The sequence below is a fragment of the Myotis brandtii genome, unplaced genomic scaffold (assembly GCF_000412655.1).
Source record: "Myotis brandtii unplaced genomic scaffold, ASM41265v1 scaffold907, whole genome shotgun sequence".
NCBI lineage: Eukaryota > Metazoa > Chordata > Mammalia > Chiroptera > Vespertilionidae > Myotis > Myotis brandtii.
The window spans coordinates 877,697-894,736 of NW_005371734.1; the positions used below are offsets into that span (position 1 = coordinate 877,697).

The window sequence follows — 17,040 nt, forward strand, 5'->3', positions numbered from 1 at the left end:
TCGGTGTTTCTGTCTCACATCGATGTTTCTCCCTCTCTATTTCTCTCCCCCATTTTCCTCTCTCTCTAAAATCAATAAAACATATCCTAGGCTAAGGATTAAAAAAATTATTGTTCAAGATATTAAATGAGGCGTGGCACGCAGTGGCAGACCTTCAAATAACCCGCTGAAAGAACTAAACATTGCAGATTTCTGTAAAGGATCACTTGTTAGCCAAAAGGTAAAGTTCACATTCTACTAACTTCTAAAGTATTTTCAAACTTAATTGATTATATCAAAAGCTCAATTAAAATCTTTAATAACCAATGCTTCCTAAAAGGCTTCAGGCACAAGTAATCATATGCCAATGCATTGCCATGTAGGAAAAAAATTCCCGAGAACTTACAAAAAAATACATGAACATATTAAATGGCTGCTTTATCTAAGCTTTAAATAACTGGGATTAAAATATTTACCATACAATTTCACACAATTTGGTTTTGTCCATTAATGATTAAAGTCTAAGACACTAACCTGTTCAAAAGGACTTTTTGTTTTAATGCCTTTGCCACCGCAGAAGACCCAGTTGTCTCTAAAGCCCAGATTGGTAATAGATGTGCTCCCCAACTCTGCAATGAGCCTCCGCGCCTCATCGTTGAGTCTTAGGGGGAGAAAAAGAATAATACGATAAACATAGTGCACTCAAGTTAGCTTAGTGATCCCAACTCACCTAGGATATCTAACATATAACATGAGATAAAATGAGAAAATGGCAGCTTAAATAAGACAACGTAAGAAATTTTTTTTAAGTAACAGACATATTTGAAGCTTTTTTTTACTTAAGTATACTTTAATACATTATATAGCTATATGAGTTTCAGATATACAATATAGTGAATTGACATTTTCATACCTTATACATGATCACCCCATTAATTCCTATTATTTGAATTCTTTAGTGACAAAAGACATGAGATCTAGCAATTATATTTTAAGCTTATTTTATTAAGAAGTACCATTTAGATGTCTTTATTTCACAGCAATAATTAACTCTCATCAGTTAGTAGATGCCTATCTAGGCTAACCCATGGTCTTAAAAAACCAATAACTTTATAAAATTAAACATCACTTTGAATCTCCAGTAAAATCTTTGCAAATTGCAGAATTGAATAAAGGTAAATGCTCATAAAAATCTAGATGTTTCTAATTTTACATCTTATTTAAAATAAAGTGAACTTTGAGAATAGGGACATAAGTCACACTCCAGTGATAACTGCCACGTGGTTATTTAATGAAAGTGAAAATAGTAACCACACAGCAGCTAAGTACCTCCCCAGAGGAAGGCCAGTGGCAAAAGCCAACTGCTAGGGAATAGGTAACTGAAAGATGCCATTAAGGAATTTTGTGTAGGTTATTACCCTAATGTTGAATGATTCTTAATCTTCTCAAAATAGCAAAGGAAGTCAGTAGCTACATGCTAACTGTAGAGCTAAAAAAGAAAAAAAAAAGATAACTAAGGGCTGCCCGTGTAATTGTTTTATTTACCCAAAAGATTGCACTACGGGCACTCGGAGAGTTCTGTTCTGTTAGAAATCTAAGGCAAGGCTGCCTGCAGCGGGTGGCTCCGTTGGTTGGAGCGTTCTCCTTACACCGAAAGACTAGTAGGGAGCATACAGGAGGCAACCGATGGATGTTTCTCTCTCTCTCTCTCTCTTTCCCCCTCTCTCTAAAAATCAGTGGAAACATCCTCAGGTGAGGATTAACAACAACAAAAAAACACACAAAAGTTTATAACCATGCAATATAGCCAATATTTTAAGCACTAGATTAATATATATAGGTGTCAAAATGCCCCATTTTTTAAAAGGCAGAGTAACTAGTATAATGCTACACAGCATGAAACTCAGATGAGTTTTCATTCTATATGGAGCACCATGAGTCTGTTGCATGTATTTTAATCTTTGCCTATGGTCTTAACTAGCTCAGTTGTTAAAATTTTATATGAAATAAATTATTTTAGTTAAGAATTTTCTGTGAAAGGAATAGAACATTCTCCTGTAATAAACTGTAAGGTGGACACACAGGTGTTCTAGGAAAGATTCTCAAGCTGCACAGCGGAGCAGAAAGAGAGGCCGGGAACCGGGGAGGGGCGTGGGCTCCGCCTGGTCTCTGCCTGCAGGGAAAGGCAGACACCCGCGTCCCCCAGTCACGCCATCTAGCCACGCCAGCGCCCTTCGCGAGCCGTACAGAAAGCAAGGAGAACTGATATTCTGGGCTCAATCAGACTAGTGGGAAAGGACAATCGGAAAGTAGAAGTGTCAGGAACTAGGAAGAAAATGACCATGTTACCTCAGGAGAATGAAGGCTAAGAAACTCTAGGCATAGGAGACCATGTCGCCGAGACTTTAAAGAGAGCATATTATAAGAGGTTCAGATTAGAAACTCTTATAAGAGACTATGACTCTTTAAAAACAAACAAAAACTCCAATAAATTTCACTCTGTAATTTGCTAATAATCTCAGAAAAAAGAGAGGATAGTTTCTAAATTAGTGGTACAATTTCGTGTTCTGTGATGGGCTCAAACTTTAAAAAAAGTGCAAAAACAGAGGGTAAATCCCATTGCTAATGACAACTTTATGGCTCCTACCAGGAAGAACTATAGTGCTTGGGATGCAAGGAGACTCATAAAACCCTTAGAGCCACAGAAAGAACTCCTGCTTCTAAGTGTGAATAATGACGTGACCCACCGTTTCACAAGAATGATATATCGAGATCAAAGCATGATTGTCTTTTCCAAGGAGGCAAACACTCTGTGATCAACATGAAAAGGGAACAGGGGCTCCAGAATGCCCATATAAATGCTTTAAAGTAAATTTAAATCTCTAGGCCCACCCACACCACACACTTAATTCTAAAGGAACTTGTTAATGCAATCTTCCATGCAGCGTCAGTTACTTTAGAAGCATCGTGGAAAATAGAGTTGCTAAGACATTAAAAGTGCAATATTCCAATTTTTAAAAAAGGCAAGAATTTTAAAACAGTGGTCCAATAAAACCAATTCCAATTCGTAGCAAAATTCTTAAAAGGATTGTAAGATCATGTAAGCGTTAAAAAACAGAAGAGAAGGGGTCGTGGGAAGGAAGTGTTACTGTCGTAACCAGCTGGCTAACAGCAATAATAGGAAAGGAGCAAAGGGGAGGCCAGACATGATCAGCATGGTCACCTGGGCAGCTTCACCAGGAGCTGCAACCTCACACTCCCAGGAACCACGGGCCATTCCCCGCAGGCCACTAGGGGGAGGGAAACGGGCACACGCACAGTGACGTCGGATGACAGGTGACATGCTTGACTGTCAGTCTCACCTGGGAACAAAGATACTTGCCAGAGGGGTGGAGCCACTGCCAGCGCTCGAAACCCTGCAGGGCTCACTGGAGAAGCTCCTAGCTAAAACTCCCAAGGAATTCTCTCTCCCGTTCCCCTTGCTTCACTCCTGCTTCCTTGCACTCGCTTGTTCTGTGACCTGCTAGCCCGCCATGTGGCCCGAGAACCTGCACGGCTCATGGCCGTGTGGACCCCACACGCAATGGACTGCAGCTGGGAGCACAAGCTAACCCAGCCAGATGCTGGCCTGGACTAGACCTTAATATGGAGCAGAAGCTCTGGGCAGTGGCTTTGATTCTGGTTCTGCTGAAGACAAAATGGGACTTTTTCCATGGCGGGATGGAGGGAGATGGGGCCTGGGGTGTTGGCGGGGAGAGGGGAGGGGGAGGATTCCCTTAATGTTACCTCATCAATAAAGCGTTCCACGATACCTCATGGTCCCATGGAGGCCTTGGGAAATTCTTGTCCCTGTGACACTCCAAAAATCCCACTTCCACCAGCAACAGGTGGGGACGCAGGGGACACCCCACCCATAACAGAGGGAGGAATAAATAGCCAAGTCACTGCGATCTCAGCTACTGCAGCTTTTGAAGAGGTTTCGGGCAGTAGAACAGGGCCCTGCAGTCAGCACAGTCCAGTGAATTTCAAGGGGGCACCTGGTAAGTCTCAGAAAACAGCCGATTTCCACGAGAGAGCAGTGCCAGTTTATGGATGTTTCTAAGTGAAGTAGTTCACTGACATTGTGCCTTTTGCCTAATTCAACTAAAGATGTGTTAAAAATGTACAGAGTTCAAAGGTTAAATAAAACTGGCATATTCAACCACTGCCATTTTCCTGGATAGAATTAAATAGACTATAACAGGCTATTCTTATTTAAAAAAAAAAAAAGTAACTTGTTACTTGCTTTTGCTGAGAGATGAGGATCTTAGATGAATAATTTGAGATTTTCAAGTTAAGATGAAAACAGCAGCTGGATGATATGGCTATTAGGGCCCCTTGGCAGCTCGAAAAGCAGTTTCTGCACTTGATTAATGGACACGCCCCTCGCAGGAGGCCCCTGGGTAAACATTTTTATCAATGACTTAGATTTAGACATAAGAACCCCTTTGGAGAGGATGCAAAGCCTGGATCATGGAAACCTCATAGGACAAATGTCAGAATCAAAGCCAACTGGGCCCAAATGAGCAAAGTTAAACTTAAGGAGGATACACGAATATGAAGTCCTTCATTTAGATGAAATAAAATCAAGTTCTGATGGGAAAGACCTGACTTGGCAGTGGTTAAAACACAAAAGACTAAGATGAAATGAAAAGATCTGAGAATTTAACTTGACCAAAACTCATGAGCCAAAAATGTGATGTGAGTGTTTAAAGAAAACTAATAGGAGTCTGCATGAATATTCAAAGAAATGCGATCTCCGCAGCATGGCAAGCTAGCATCTGCACTGCAGCCTGGACGGGCCAGACCACATCTGGAATGCACCGCACCATTTGGGTACTCAGTTTAAGACAATCGACCAGAGAAGGCCCCAGAAAGGCAGCCAGGAGGGGAAAAGGACCTAGAAGCTCAACATGATAAAAGGTTAAAGAGCCTTCCTACTGAGCCTAGAAAAAGGAAAACTAGGAGAAATGCCATTGAGCTTCAAATACTTGAAGTAGCAAATGATTCGGGGGAACATATTTATTGTTTTGTTGTTCCATTTATTCAAGCAAAGGACCATCAGGCAGAATTTAGAGGGAAGCAACGCTGAGAACATAACACTTACTCAAGAACAGTTTTCATGTTTTATTTCAAACAGAGAAATGACAAGGGTACTGACGCCCTGACGAGTGAGTTCAGCAGAGGAATTCACTGAGAAGCTCCAAGGGAACCTGGCCTTAAAGAACCCTGACGTCAAAGACGCCATCAAGTTAGGCATGATGCTAACCTGCCATGGTGTTCTCTCCAAAAGGAGACGTACAACAGCCACATTTAACTTGCTCGCTCAAACATTTATTCCTTATCAGACAAACAAAAAACAACTTATTTTACAGGGGAATGAGGTAGAAAGTAGGCATCATTTGAGAACTGAGTTCCCTAAAGTGTAAGTTTTCTTGGAAAACTTGGTGTGTGTGTTTTTTACTATTTTGTTTTTCTTAAATGTATTTCCTGGTTAAAATCAAGTAACATTGGGATAAACAAAGGTAAAGAGGTTTCTGTAGGGCAGCACTTCAGAGCCCTTTATTGTAGACTGATAAAAAGTACACAATACCAGGTGTGATCCCCAAACTGATTGGATCATTATCAGTTTAAAGGACCGGGGTTCCACCAGTCCGTTATTCTGCTGAAGCTCAGAGCACAGCCCGGGGCTCATTACGTATGATAGCCTCTGGGATCCAAAGAAACCACTGTAGAGAAGTTTCCCTAATCAGCACACATACCAACTCCCTATCCTGGAGAGAGCAGCACAGCCACTTTATTTTCTGGACTCTCGAGGATAAGCAGGAGAACAGACCATCCCTTAGGAGGTGAAACCCAGCAGCCTTACGTAAGGAAAAGCCATAGCACAAAAGAGCTTCTCATCCCACATAAGACGGGGTATACCACAACCCATGACTCACTTCAAACGTTCAGACATCTGCCAAGATACGTGGTTACATCGTGTTATATTTATGATGTAGACGGCCCTTTGTAAGGATTGTTTGTCCATTTCCATATAAAGGACATGATGCTTATAATTTATTTCCCCAGTGTTTGAAAGAGGGAAATACTCTATACGTAAATTCACGTGCCCCAAACTGAAAACACGTACAACTTGAATTCACTAAATGCACAGAAGTTGACCAAATGCGAAGACGTCATACTTTCACCCACAGGTTGAACCTGGCTGAGGCTGCTTTTGGTGCATTTGATGAAATGACCAACAATAAAGAGCGGCTACAGAGAAAACAGCACCCTTCCCTGCTCTTAGGCACGGCTACAGGTATTATTATCAGGAGGGGAACAGGGCTGATGCTCATCGGGTGTAATAATGAACAACCTGGTGAAAGGAGCAGACATGTAAGTCTATTCAGAAAAGTAAGACTTAAAAGAAAAACTGTGGATGAATCATGAAAATTCTATCAAAGAATGTTGATAAAAGGGAAAACTTAAAGTTGTTAAAAAAAATAACATAAAAGAGAACAAACTTAATGTATAATGTGATCCTTCTTTCACAATACCATATGCATAATGAATACACAGAAAGATAGAAGGAAACAACTTTAAAAAAAGGTTAATAGTATTTATCTGGAACTCTATTCTAATCTAGAAATTTTTTCAATAAAAATGTATTACTATAAAATATAGCTGAAAAAATTGTTCAGCTTTTGAGGTTTACATACTTGGTTGCTCCATCATCATACGTTCCCATTAAGACAATTGTTCCATCTTGTATGGACTTCAGAAACTCAATAAATGGGGCCACATCTGAAGAAAAAGAAAAGATTGAAGGGTTTTTTCAATGACCGAGTAACCATTATGATAATCTGTAAAGTTAATAACATAAAATATTAAATTTGTAAATTAATAAGTTCTAATGTAAAGTAACCAAAAGAAAGATAAATCTTATAAACACGTTAAAGAATTAAGTTTGTTCCTAAACTTAACATTAAGTTTGTTCCACTATCAACTTAAAATGTCCAATCCTGATTCCTCCTAAATGTCTTTGCACAGATATTCCAGGGGCTAAATGAAAAAACCACTGCAAGGTTATTACTTATGATTTGAAGTAAGAAAGTCAGGGAGCATGAGAAAGGCTCATGAACTCCCTCCATCTATGTAAATGTGTTTGTCTGGCTACTTTTCTAAAAAGAGGATACACACGTTTTATTCAATGGTACTTTTCTAAAAAGAGGATACACACGTTTTATTCAATTCACAAAAGGGTCTGTAACTTCAAGATATTATACAAATGTTTATACACACACACACCGATTTAAGGGATCTTCTGGGCATATCTACTTAGCATATACTAATGGGAAGAATATAGGCTGGGTTACTTTAAATTTACTCAGTTTCTTTCCATAGCAAAGACTCCTAAGATTTTCTCTAGCTGATTGCATTTTATAATAGCAGCCTTGATTCCGAAAATATGTAGAGCAGCTAACAAATCATTTCTACTTAAATGCAAAAATGGCAGCAAGCTGCAACTATTTCTTAACTAGAGGCGTATTTTCAGCAGTGATGAATCTACCTGTGATGACAGACCGGAGCTTCTGGTCACATTTTGCTAGCGTGTTCCTATGTAATAATTCATGGTAAGAACAATGATGCTTTAGAATCTAACATGGATGGTAGCGTTTTAGGTTTACACAGTTTTCACAGCTATGAAAAGTTCTCCTAATCTCATTTAAAAACAAATAATATGTGGCCTCTTGTTAAAGCTAAAGAAATATTAGGAAAGCTGAACTGCCTGAAAACTCTGCTAGCTTCCTGGCCATATGTTAGGGGATGGATGGGGAGGTGCAGAAGAGCAGCCTCGAGCTGGTAAATTCCCCACACCAACAGCTTAGAGAAGCCGCAAAAGGTAAGTCAGTGGGGTCTTCCTTCAAAGTTGAGGAAGAATCTCTTTTTTGGGGGCAGGGGAGCACCCTGCATCACGGTGCCAGCTCCTTGTCTCTGCGTGCTGGTGAGCGACTGCCACCTGCTCTTCAAGGGACTTCCTAATACAAACGGTGTCTGGCCCGTGAACTGGAAAGAAAATTCTATTCCTTCTCTCAGATACCCATTTTTTGAGACCAAAAATGGTATGTAAAGAAAATCAATTCAGTCAGTTCAAAATGCTTTGCTATGGCCATCTTCAAATTACTTACTCTTTTTTACAATTTCAGACAGAAACCTAAAGGAGCCCAAAGCTTTGAATGAGCTGTCCTGCAGAAAATAGAACTCAGATGCTTTAAATCTCTATTTTTATGTCATTTTTCTTCACTATACACCACAATTTTTTATATTAAAAAAGAAAACCACAAAACAATTTACAATATGACTGATAACTGGATATTTAGTGAAAAGAAAGCGAAACAAAATGAACACAAAAATGGTGCCATTACGGCCCTGGCCGGGTGGCTCAGTTGGTTGGAGCACCATCCTGTGCACCAAAGTGTTGTGGGTTGGATTCCTGGTCAGGGCACATACCAAGGCTGCGGCTTGATCCCCAGTTGAGTCATGTATGGGAGGCAACCAATCAATGTTCCTCTCTCACATCAGTTTCCCTCTCCCTCCCTCCCTTCCTCTAGAAACCAGTGGGAACACATCTTCGGGTGAGGATTTTTTTAAATGGTGCCATTATGCTCTCGTTAATGGGCTACATTATACTGAGGCGATTAAGAAGGCAGCGCTAGCCCTGGCCGGTGTTGCTCAGTGGTTAGAGGGTCGGCCCGCACACCGAAGGGTCTCAGGCTTGATTCCCAGTCAAGGGCACAGACCTAGGTTGAGGATCTGATCCCCTGCCCCAGTTGGGGCGTGTATGGGAGGCAATTGATCAATGTGTCTCTCTCACATCGATGTTTCTCTCTCCTCCTCCCTCGCTCCCTTCTACTCTCTCTAAAAATCAATGTAAATGGAAAAATCCTTGGGTGAGGATTAAGGAAAAGAAAAAAGAAGGCAGTGCTAGCAACAGAACGGTTACTTGTTATTCAAACTTACCTCCTCCCCACATGTCAAAATATTTAGTGTCTAATACTTCTCCTGTTTTTCCTAAAAAAGATTGAATTCATATCAAATTATGCAAATGAAATATACTCTACTGTATAAAACAAGCATTCTTAGTCAATGACTGATATAAATTATTTTGAGAAAGACTTAAAATCTGAACTATGTTTCTAAAGGGTAACTTTGGATAGGACTTTCTCAATAGTCTTGTAAGTAGCAGCACACAGAAATTCACAACAGAATGCAGAGGATTCCAATTCCGAGTTAAACATCTTTTTATAAAATGTACATTTATTTCCCTTTTAAAATCTATTTTTTATTAACAATTAAATAGACAAATAGGTACGGAACCTTTTACCTAAGAAACTGAAGAAGGTAGGAACACAAAAATGTAGCTCTTGTTGTGAAGGAAGTAAAAATATTTTCCTACACGATGGCCCGGGCAGGGTGGCTGGTTTTAATCCCCCTACACAGCTTCACGGGGCTTCTATGATGCCAGACACAGAAGACCAGCACGCAGTCGGCCTCACTTCATGGATTTATGTTTTCAGATTTGACTTTGTAAGAACACTCAATATGTTCAAGATTCAATAAACTTATTTACTCTAGTGAATTTGCCAGAAGAGTGTGGACAAATATTAGAAAATTACAATTATTTCTTACTCTTCATTCCGCCCAACCGCATGTAATATCCATCACCCTTTGTCTTTTACACCCTCTCATTCATGTCAATCTACCTGCATCTGTTAGGATTCCAACATCTGCAGTAAGAATTCACCGGTTTAATGCTAGGTTGGGTGTGTCCTGTCACTCCCACGAGAAGCTGCACAGGCTGCCACAGAAGCTGGCTGCTTCCAAGATAGCGTGTCCCACACCCTCAGACACGAAGTGCCCACCGACAGCTGCATTTGTTCAGGGGCAGTAGGAAGGGGGTGGGGCTTTGGTGTCAAGAGTGGCACTTTCTGACCCGATCCCTTGATATTAGAGCATATTTTCTGTGGAGCATGTGAACACCCACTGAATACATCCAAAAGCTAAAATAGTGATTCTTACCATTTACCAGGGCAACATTGATCCCTCTTCCAACATTATTCTTAACACCACTCATTAAACTGAAGGGAGAAAAATCAAGACAAATTTGGAATTATATAGTGTACAAACACATATCAAAAAATAAAATTATGCAAAAAAAAGGGATTGGGGATATTATACATGTACAAGTGTTTAGTCATACAGAGGAGATTAAGAGGAGATTAAGTCAGAGGAAACAGCCCAACACCTTTATAGCATTGTCCTTAAATAAGATTTCACAAATAAAAATATACATAAACAAGTATTAGGGCAAAAGACTAGACTACTTCTTACTCTCTGCATCAGATTATGAAATACCCTGTTAGAAAATCCTGACAACATGTGGACATCATGCACGTATTCTGCACCATTCTTTTGCACTTTCTGCAACAACAAATGTGATGTGAACATAGAAGTGAGATGCTCCCCAAATCTTTCACAATCTGAGAGCAAGAAGAGTGGGGAGCACTCTTCCATGAGTGTGTCACCTAACCGTGAGCATGCTCCTAGTGATTATCAGGGTAAAGTTTCTCTATGCCCAGAAGTAAAACTGTGTGCATATAAAGACTGCATCTAACCAGTCATTTATGGTTGCACCCATGGGCATCTCACATACAAACAATGATGCCGTGACATGGAAGGCACTAGTGAAACATCTGCTTGTTGTCAGTTCGGTTTGTTCAATTAGGTTATTAAACTAAATCGTGGGCAATTTTAGGTTTAAAATTAAAGGTAAGAGCAATACTCCCAGTGGTGTGCTGTTCACCATTTAACAACTAGTTTGAGGTTGGGGGTGAAGAGGAGTATACAAGATGAACACACACACACACTCACATGTGTGTAGATATTTACACTTCTATACATACATAATAGGTATATAAAGTTGTTGTAAATTTTACTGATATAAAGTATGTGTGGTGCATAATTGCACAAATAAAATCTCTAATTACTTAGTAAATTCCACATAGCCAATAGATTCTCACTGAATGTGCTAACTGATTTTCATAGACGTTTTATCTGTGGTTAACCTATGGTTGCAAATGATGAATGAGTGCAGTTCTATCCCTCAAAACTCAGCAGCAAAAAAACCCCTAAACAATCCAAACAAAACGGAAAACAGACATGAAGAGATATTTAACTGAAGAGGACATTCAGATGGCAAAAAAAAAAAAACCCACAAAAGATGTTCAACATTATTAGCCATAAGGAATAGAAAATTAATTGAGATGTCACACAACATATCTATTAGGACAGCTAAAATAAAATTCAAGTGACACACCAAATGCTGGCAAAATACAAAGAAATTGTGTCTCTCATATGTGCTGGTGGGAATGTAAAATGGTGCATTCACTCTGGAAATTATTTGAGAAGGGAAGTTTCAAAATGCATTTGCTCTGTTCCTTTCAGAAATGTACAAGTGAACTCTATTATGAATATTAACAGCTGTGATTAACTTGTTATGTTAGGAACTGTCACAGAGTCTTCTCCAAGTAGAGATCATCTCAGAGTACTGTGCTGTGTCTGTCAGAGCTAAGTAAAGGCAACAGGGAAGCGCTATGACAAGAGCTTCCCACAAGAGGGCAGCAGCTCACCAATTTTTGAAAACTAATTCACTCAGGAAACCTACAACTTCAGATTTTAAATGAATGTTAGTCCTCACTCTTATTAACCCAAGTTTAAATTTTCTTTTATCCTCCATGAATATGAAGGTTCCCCACTCCCCTACCACTCCATATCTTTAAGCAAAAGTAAATGATCATATGCCATATAGAGTCTACATCATCTAATATTGCTTTGATTCAAATACCTACTATATATTCTAGCTACTACTTAAAATGATTAGTGTAGATCTGGGTTTAACAAACTACAGCTCATGGTACAAATCTAGCCACCTGCTGAATTTTTTGTTTTGTTTTATTTTACTACCCATGAACTTAAAATGTTTTTTACATCTTTAAATGGTTGTATTTCAAATAATTATTCTTTACTTCTTGGCCCTCAAAAACAAAAATACTATCTGACCTCTAGATGGAAAAAATAACAATCCCTCAAAAGTCTACTATATATTCCTATACCAAATATGAAGATTATATAAAAATAAGTGAAGTAGTATTCCTAACATAAACTTCACATAAACTAAAATCAAATGAGTATATGTCTGCAATAAAAGCTGTATCTTGAATGTAAGTAAATTCCATGGGTTCTCTAAATGCAAAAGTAAAAAAAGCTACAATTTTGTTGTGAGACACCTTATGTTTATACCCAGGATTTTGTGTCTCTAACTAATGAAATCCATCTTAATCTCCATAATATATATCTCAACTGCATCTACTTATCCTTAAAGCCATGACACAGGAACCTAATTGGCAACTCTTGTCCTGGGTCTGCGTTAGGATTTCTCAAACTCCGTTTATGATATCATGGACCTGATGTTTCATGTGGAGGGGCTAGTCCTGTGCAATGTAGGATGTTTAAGAGCGAGCGCCCCTGGCCCCTTCCTCCAAGTAGCACCTCCACGGCTGTGCCAACCCCAAAGCTGACAAATGTCCTAGACAAATGTCCCCTGCGGAGCAAAGTCCCCCTCACTGAGAAGCACTCATCTGGACTAACAGGCTCCAACGTGAGTGGCAGGTACTCAGAACACATGTAGGAAAATATTACAATGCCCACTTCCGTATTTTTAGCGTCTACTGACATATTTTAGTGCGTGTACATGCAAAGCCTGTGTCAAACAGCTGGGGCAGCCCTTGGCCTGGCCGTCCCTCCTCCCTGCTCTCACCACTGTATGCAGCAGCCACAGCACTGTTTTCAACAAAAATGAACTCGTGACATGTCAGAGTTTGCAAACCATCAACAACTTCTCAAAGCACTTAGGAAAATATCTCAATCCTTACCTGCATGGCCGACAAGTTCCTGCTGGCCTGGCTCTATTTTTTTTTTTCCTTTTTATGTTTTTTTAATTTTGTATTGGTTTAAGGGAGCAATTTTCAACCTTTTCCAGCTCCACACATAAACTAATTACTAAAATGCTGCGGCACACCAAAAAATATATTCTGTGCCAATGTGACAAAAAAGAAATAAGTATAATTTTAATGGATTTACAGAAATAATAGTAACAGTAATTACCCATTCTTTTTGCTCCCAAAGTGACTTTAAAAAATCAGGTGCCCACACTTGTATATGAGGATTTCTGATGCCAAGAACTAACCAATCAGATGCAATCTTATTATGCAACTGTAAGGTCTGGGGCTGGGAAAATAGGGTCTTTCCTGATCCCCCCCGCTGAGTTGGACAAAACAACCCAGAACTGCTGAGCCACATCCTGCTAGACAATAGCTGCCACCCTGGGACCCACCAGAGCATCCTGTTGTGCTGATGGCCAATAAATAACCACCGGAGTCTTCTCAAGATGGCCAAGGTGCAGCTGCACCAACTTCCCGCTCATCAATCACCCGCCACAAGGTACCTCAGATGAACCTGATTGGTCCAACAGCAGCATAAAAAATCTCTGCCAGGCATAGGCGGGTGTGACTCCCCTGGCCTGCACCCCCAGACCGTGGGACCTCACCCGAGAGCTTCCAATAAACGCGATATTTCGCTCTTACCCTGCTTGTCTTGGTCAATTTATTGGCTTTGGTCAGATTAAATCTTACATCTCAGATTAAACCTTACATTAAACCTAACAGCAACCTCACCAATAAGATGCAACTCCATTACATGAACTATATATTTATGGTTCAAGACAGGGCATTCACACCAGACGGCTGTTGTATTGGCTGTTGTCACTTTTTAATTTGACAATCAGTATTATATGTTTTAAAAATTCATGCAGCACATGGGTTGAAAATTGCTCGTTTAAGGTGTACAGCTTAGTGGTTAGACAATCATATACTTTAAAAAAAATTTTTTGAGAGAGAGAAGAAGGGAGAGGGAGAGAAAGAGAGCAACATCGATATGAGAGCGAAAAATGGATTAGCTGCCTCCCATATGCACCCTGAACGGGGATGGAGTCATCAACCCAGGCAGTTGCCCTGCCCCGGACTTCTAAATCCCTTCACCTCTGGCCTGGCTCTTATGCCCATCTCTCCAGCTCTTCCCCATCCTAGGGCCTTTGAGCATGTCCTTCCTTCTGTCTAGAATGGTCTTCCCCTACTTTTCACCTGGCTGTCTTCCTTCTTACCCTTCAGTTCTCAGACTAAACACCTCTGACTCACCGGATCGGAAGTTGGACACCCCAACCTCATCTCAGTCACCTGACCCCCAACGGCACGCCCTGCAACTCCCCACAGCTGGAGATGCGCTTGCCTTTCCTGCTTAAATACCCGCCAGCTGCAAGCTCCAGTTCAGCAGGAATGAAGCTCAAAAACCACTTCATGAAGAAGTGAATGAATCATGCTAAGAAAACGCAGACTCTTTCCTTCATTTTTTATTGGAAAAACTACCAGTCTAGAAACATAAGGTACTGGAAGGAGCACCAGTCCCTGCATGTCTCCACCAGGCATGTCTGGCCAGCCCTTTACCAGGGATCCGATTTCATGGCACAGGCCTCGCTGTAAAATCCCATCAATTATTTAATCTCTCATGGGAATGGCAGGATGATTCCTGGAATGAAGATGAGTAGGTGGCCTGCCTCAATTTTACAGTTAGAGAAACTGAAGCAAATTCTACCTGATATTCCCACCCTGCTAGAACCAAGCTCTACTGCCCGCATGCTCTTCCCCTTTTGACCTGTTATTCTGTACAGAGAAAATCTGCTAGTAGAGTTTGATCTCTTCTCTGCATTAAAACTTACATACCTACTTCAAGTGGGTAGAGGAGATCTCCAAAGCCAATCTACAATGAGCGAGGCATGAACTCTCTTCCTATTATTTAGAATCAAACTTGGGGCCTTTCTAGCCAAACAAAGTAAGATAGGAAAAAAGTAAGATAGGAATGGGAACATTCTAAGTTAATAGGCAGGGTATTATTTAATACTAGAGGCCCGGTGGACGAAAATTCCTGCAAGAGTAGGCCTTCTTTCCCCCGGCTGCCGGCACTGGCTTCCCTCTGGCACCCGGGACCCAGGCTTCCCCCCTTCAGCCGCCCGCAGGCACCTGGGACCCAGGCTGGTTTCCCTCCAGCCCCGGTTTCATCAGGAAAGACGTCCAGAATGACGTCCAGTCTAATTAGCATATTACCCTTTTATTATTATAGATAAGCTCTACAAACTGAAATCCAAGTGTTGTTGTTTTTTTTACATAATTCAGTAAAACAGGACTATTATAATGAGAAATCAGAAGACAACAAATTAGCAATGGGTTATCATTAGCATGAGGGAAAAGAAAGCACATGAGTCAGGACCTTAAAGATCACCTAGAGCTCAAGCCTTTAATTTTACAAGGAAAGTGTCATTGTAAGAGGCTATAGGACCTGCCCGTAGCTAATTGAAAAGGGGACTAAGATAAATATTTAAAAGCTTCTCTATTAAAAAGACACATGAAATGCTGGGAGAAACAGCCTAGTTTCCTCCCCTCTATTTATAAAATTACCTCACTATTATCATAATTAATGGCACATTTGTTAGATATATGAATTCAAATAAGTTCATATATCTAATTTTCTAGGCCAGAGCAGATCAAAAGCAGCCAACTAAAACAGGTTTGTAACTTCAGAGGCAGAAACTTGAACCAATGGCAGTTGACAATGAGGTAGGAGACTGAAAAATCTGAACACCATCCTTTGTAGAGCATGTTGACACATGGAACCAGTCAGCTCAGTGGCAAGCAGCTCCGTGCCGCATGGGCTTGAGGTTGTAAGGGATTATCTCACACTTCAACAGGCAGCGTTCAAACTCTTAAAATGAAAGGTGTTGGTTTGTAAGACAGTGTGCATGAGCAAGGGCATGGCTATCAAATAGGACAGCGATTTTCAACAGGTGTGCTGCAAGAATTTTAAAACACGCAATACCTGACTACTTAGTCGGGGCACTGACCTCTCTTCCCTTAGGTTGTCACGTAAAAAATGACAACAGCCAACACAACAATAGCTGACTGGTGTGAACGAATAAAAATCACTTTTGATTTTTTCTGGTCAGATCAGCAAAACATATTTTTTGGTATGCTGCAGAATTTTAGCAGTTTGTGTGTGCCATGAGATGAAAAAGGTTGAATATTGCTGAAATAGGATGTTGAAGCATGCAAATACCCTCCATGCTGCTCAAGTCGGTAGGCACAGGCCATGTGTGGCTACTGAGCACTTGAGGTGTGGCCAGTGTGACTGAGAAACCGAACTTTTAATTTTAATTCATTTAAATGAATTAACTTTTCCATATGATTGAAGAATCTGAATTAAATAGCTACATGGGTCTATGGCTCTAATATGGAATTGCACAGATTTAGAGAATTCACTAAAGAAACCCCTCATCTTTCCACGAAACTGGATAAATATGTCACTCTCTAATATGAAATTTAAGAACTTTAAAGATTCCTTAAAGGCATGGGCAAAAACTGTGTAATAAAAACTGAAATCACTTTTCTTTACGCAAGCCCAATACATTTTCAAAAGCCCCACGGCCTCAGGCGCCGTGTGCTGTGGCTTCACAGCACGTCTGCACTGCCGAATGGGCGACACTCACACATTGTCCTCCAGGCAGATTTTGGGTCCCACCACATTGGCTGCTCCACTTGCCATTTTAAAAGCAAAATGCTTCTCAGGGCAAGCTTTCGAGATCCCACATTTGTATCTGGGAGGTTTTGTAGCTTTGGAAAAGAAAACAGATGAAAAAAACAACACAATGTTAACGGACTTTATAATCAGTTTGTTTCCAATCTCAAACTACAAGGGAATTTACATCACCAAGATACACTTATCTTAAAACACATGCTAGGGTGTCAGCCTGCAGACTAAAGGGTTCCAGGTTCGATTCTGGCCAAGGGCACATGCCTGGGTTGTGAGCTAGAT

General features: G+C 40.4%; 1 protein-coding gene across 1 annotated transcript in view; it reads right to left on the bottom strand.

The window, feature by feature from the left end:
• FAM3C (family with sequence similarity 3, member C) overlaps positions 1 to 17,040 on the bottom strand; it is a 35,352-nt gene that overhangs the window by 2,571 nt on the left and 15,741 nt on the right. The window contains exons 4-8 of the mRNA XM_005885488.2: positions 16,715 to 16,838; positions 10,084 to 10,142; positions 9,025 to 9,075; positions 6,723 to 6,807; positions 514 to 640 (exon numbers count right to left, since the gene is read on the bottom strand). Coding sequence (XP_005885550.1) covers positions 514 to 640; positions 6,723 to 6,807; positions 9,025 to 9,075; positions 10,084 to 10,142; positions 16,715 to 16,838 — 446 coding nt within the window. The remainder of the gene's footprint in view (positions 1 to 513; positions 641 to 6,722; positions 6,808 to 9,024; positions 9,076 to 10,083; positions 10,143 to 16,714; positions 16,839 to 17,040) is intronic.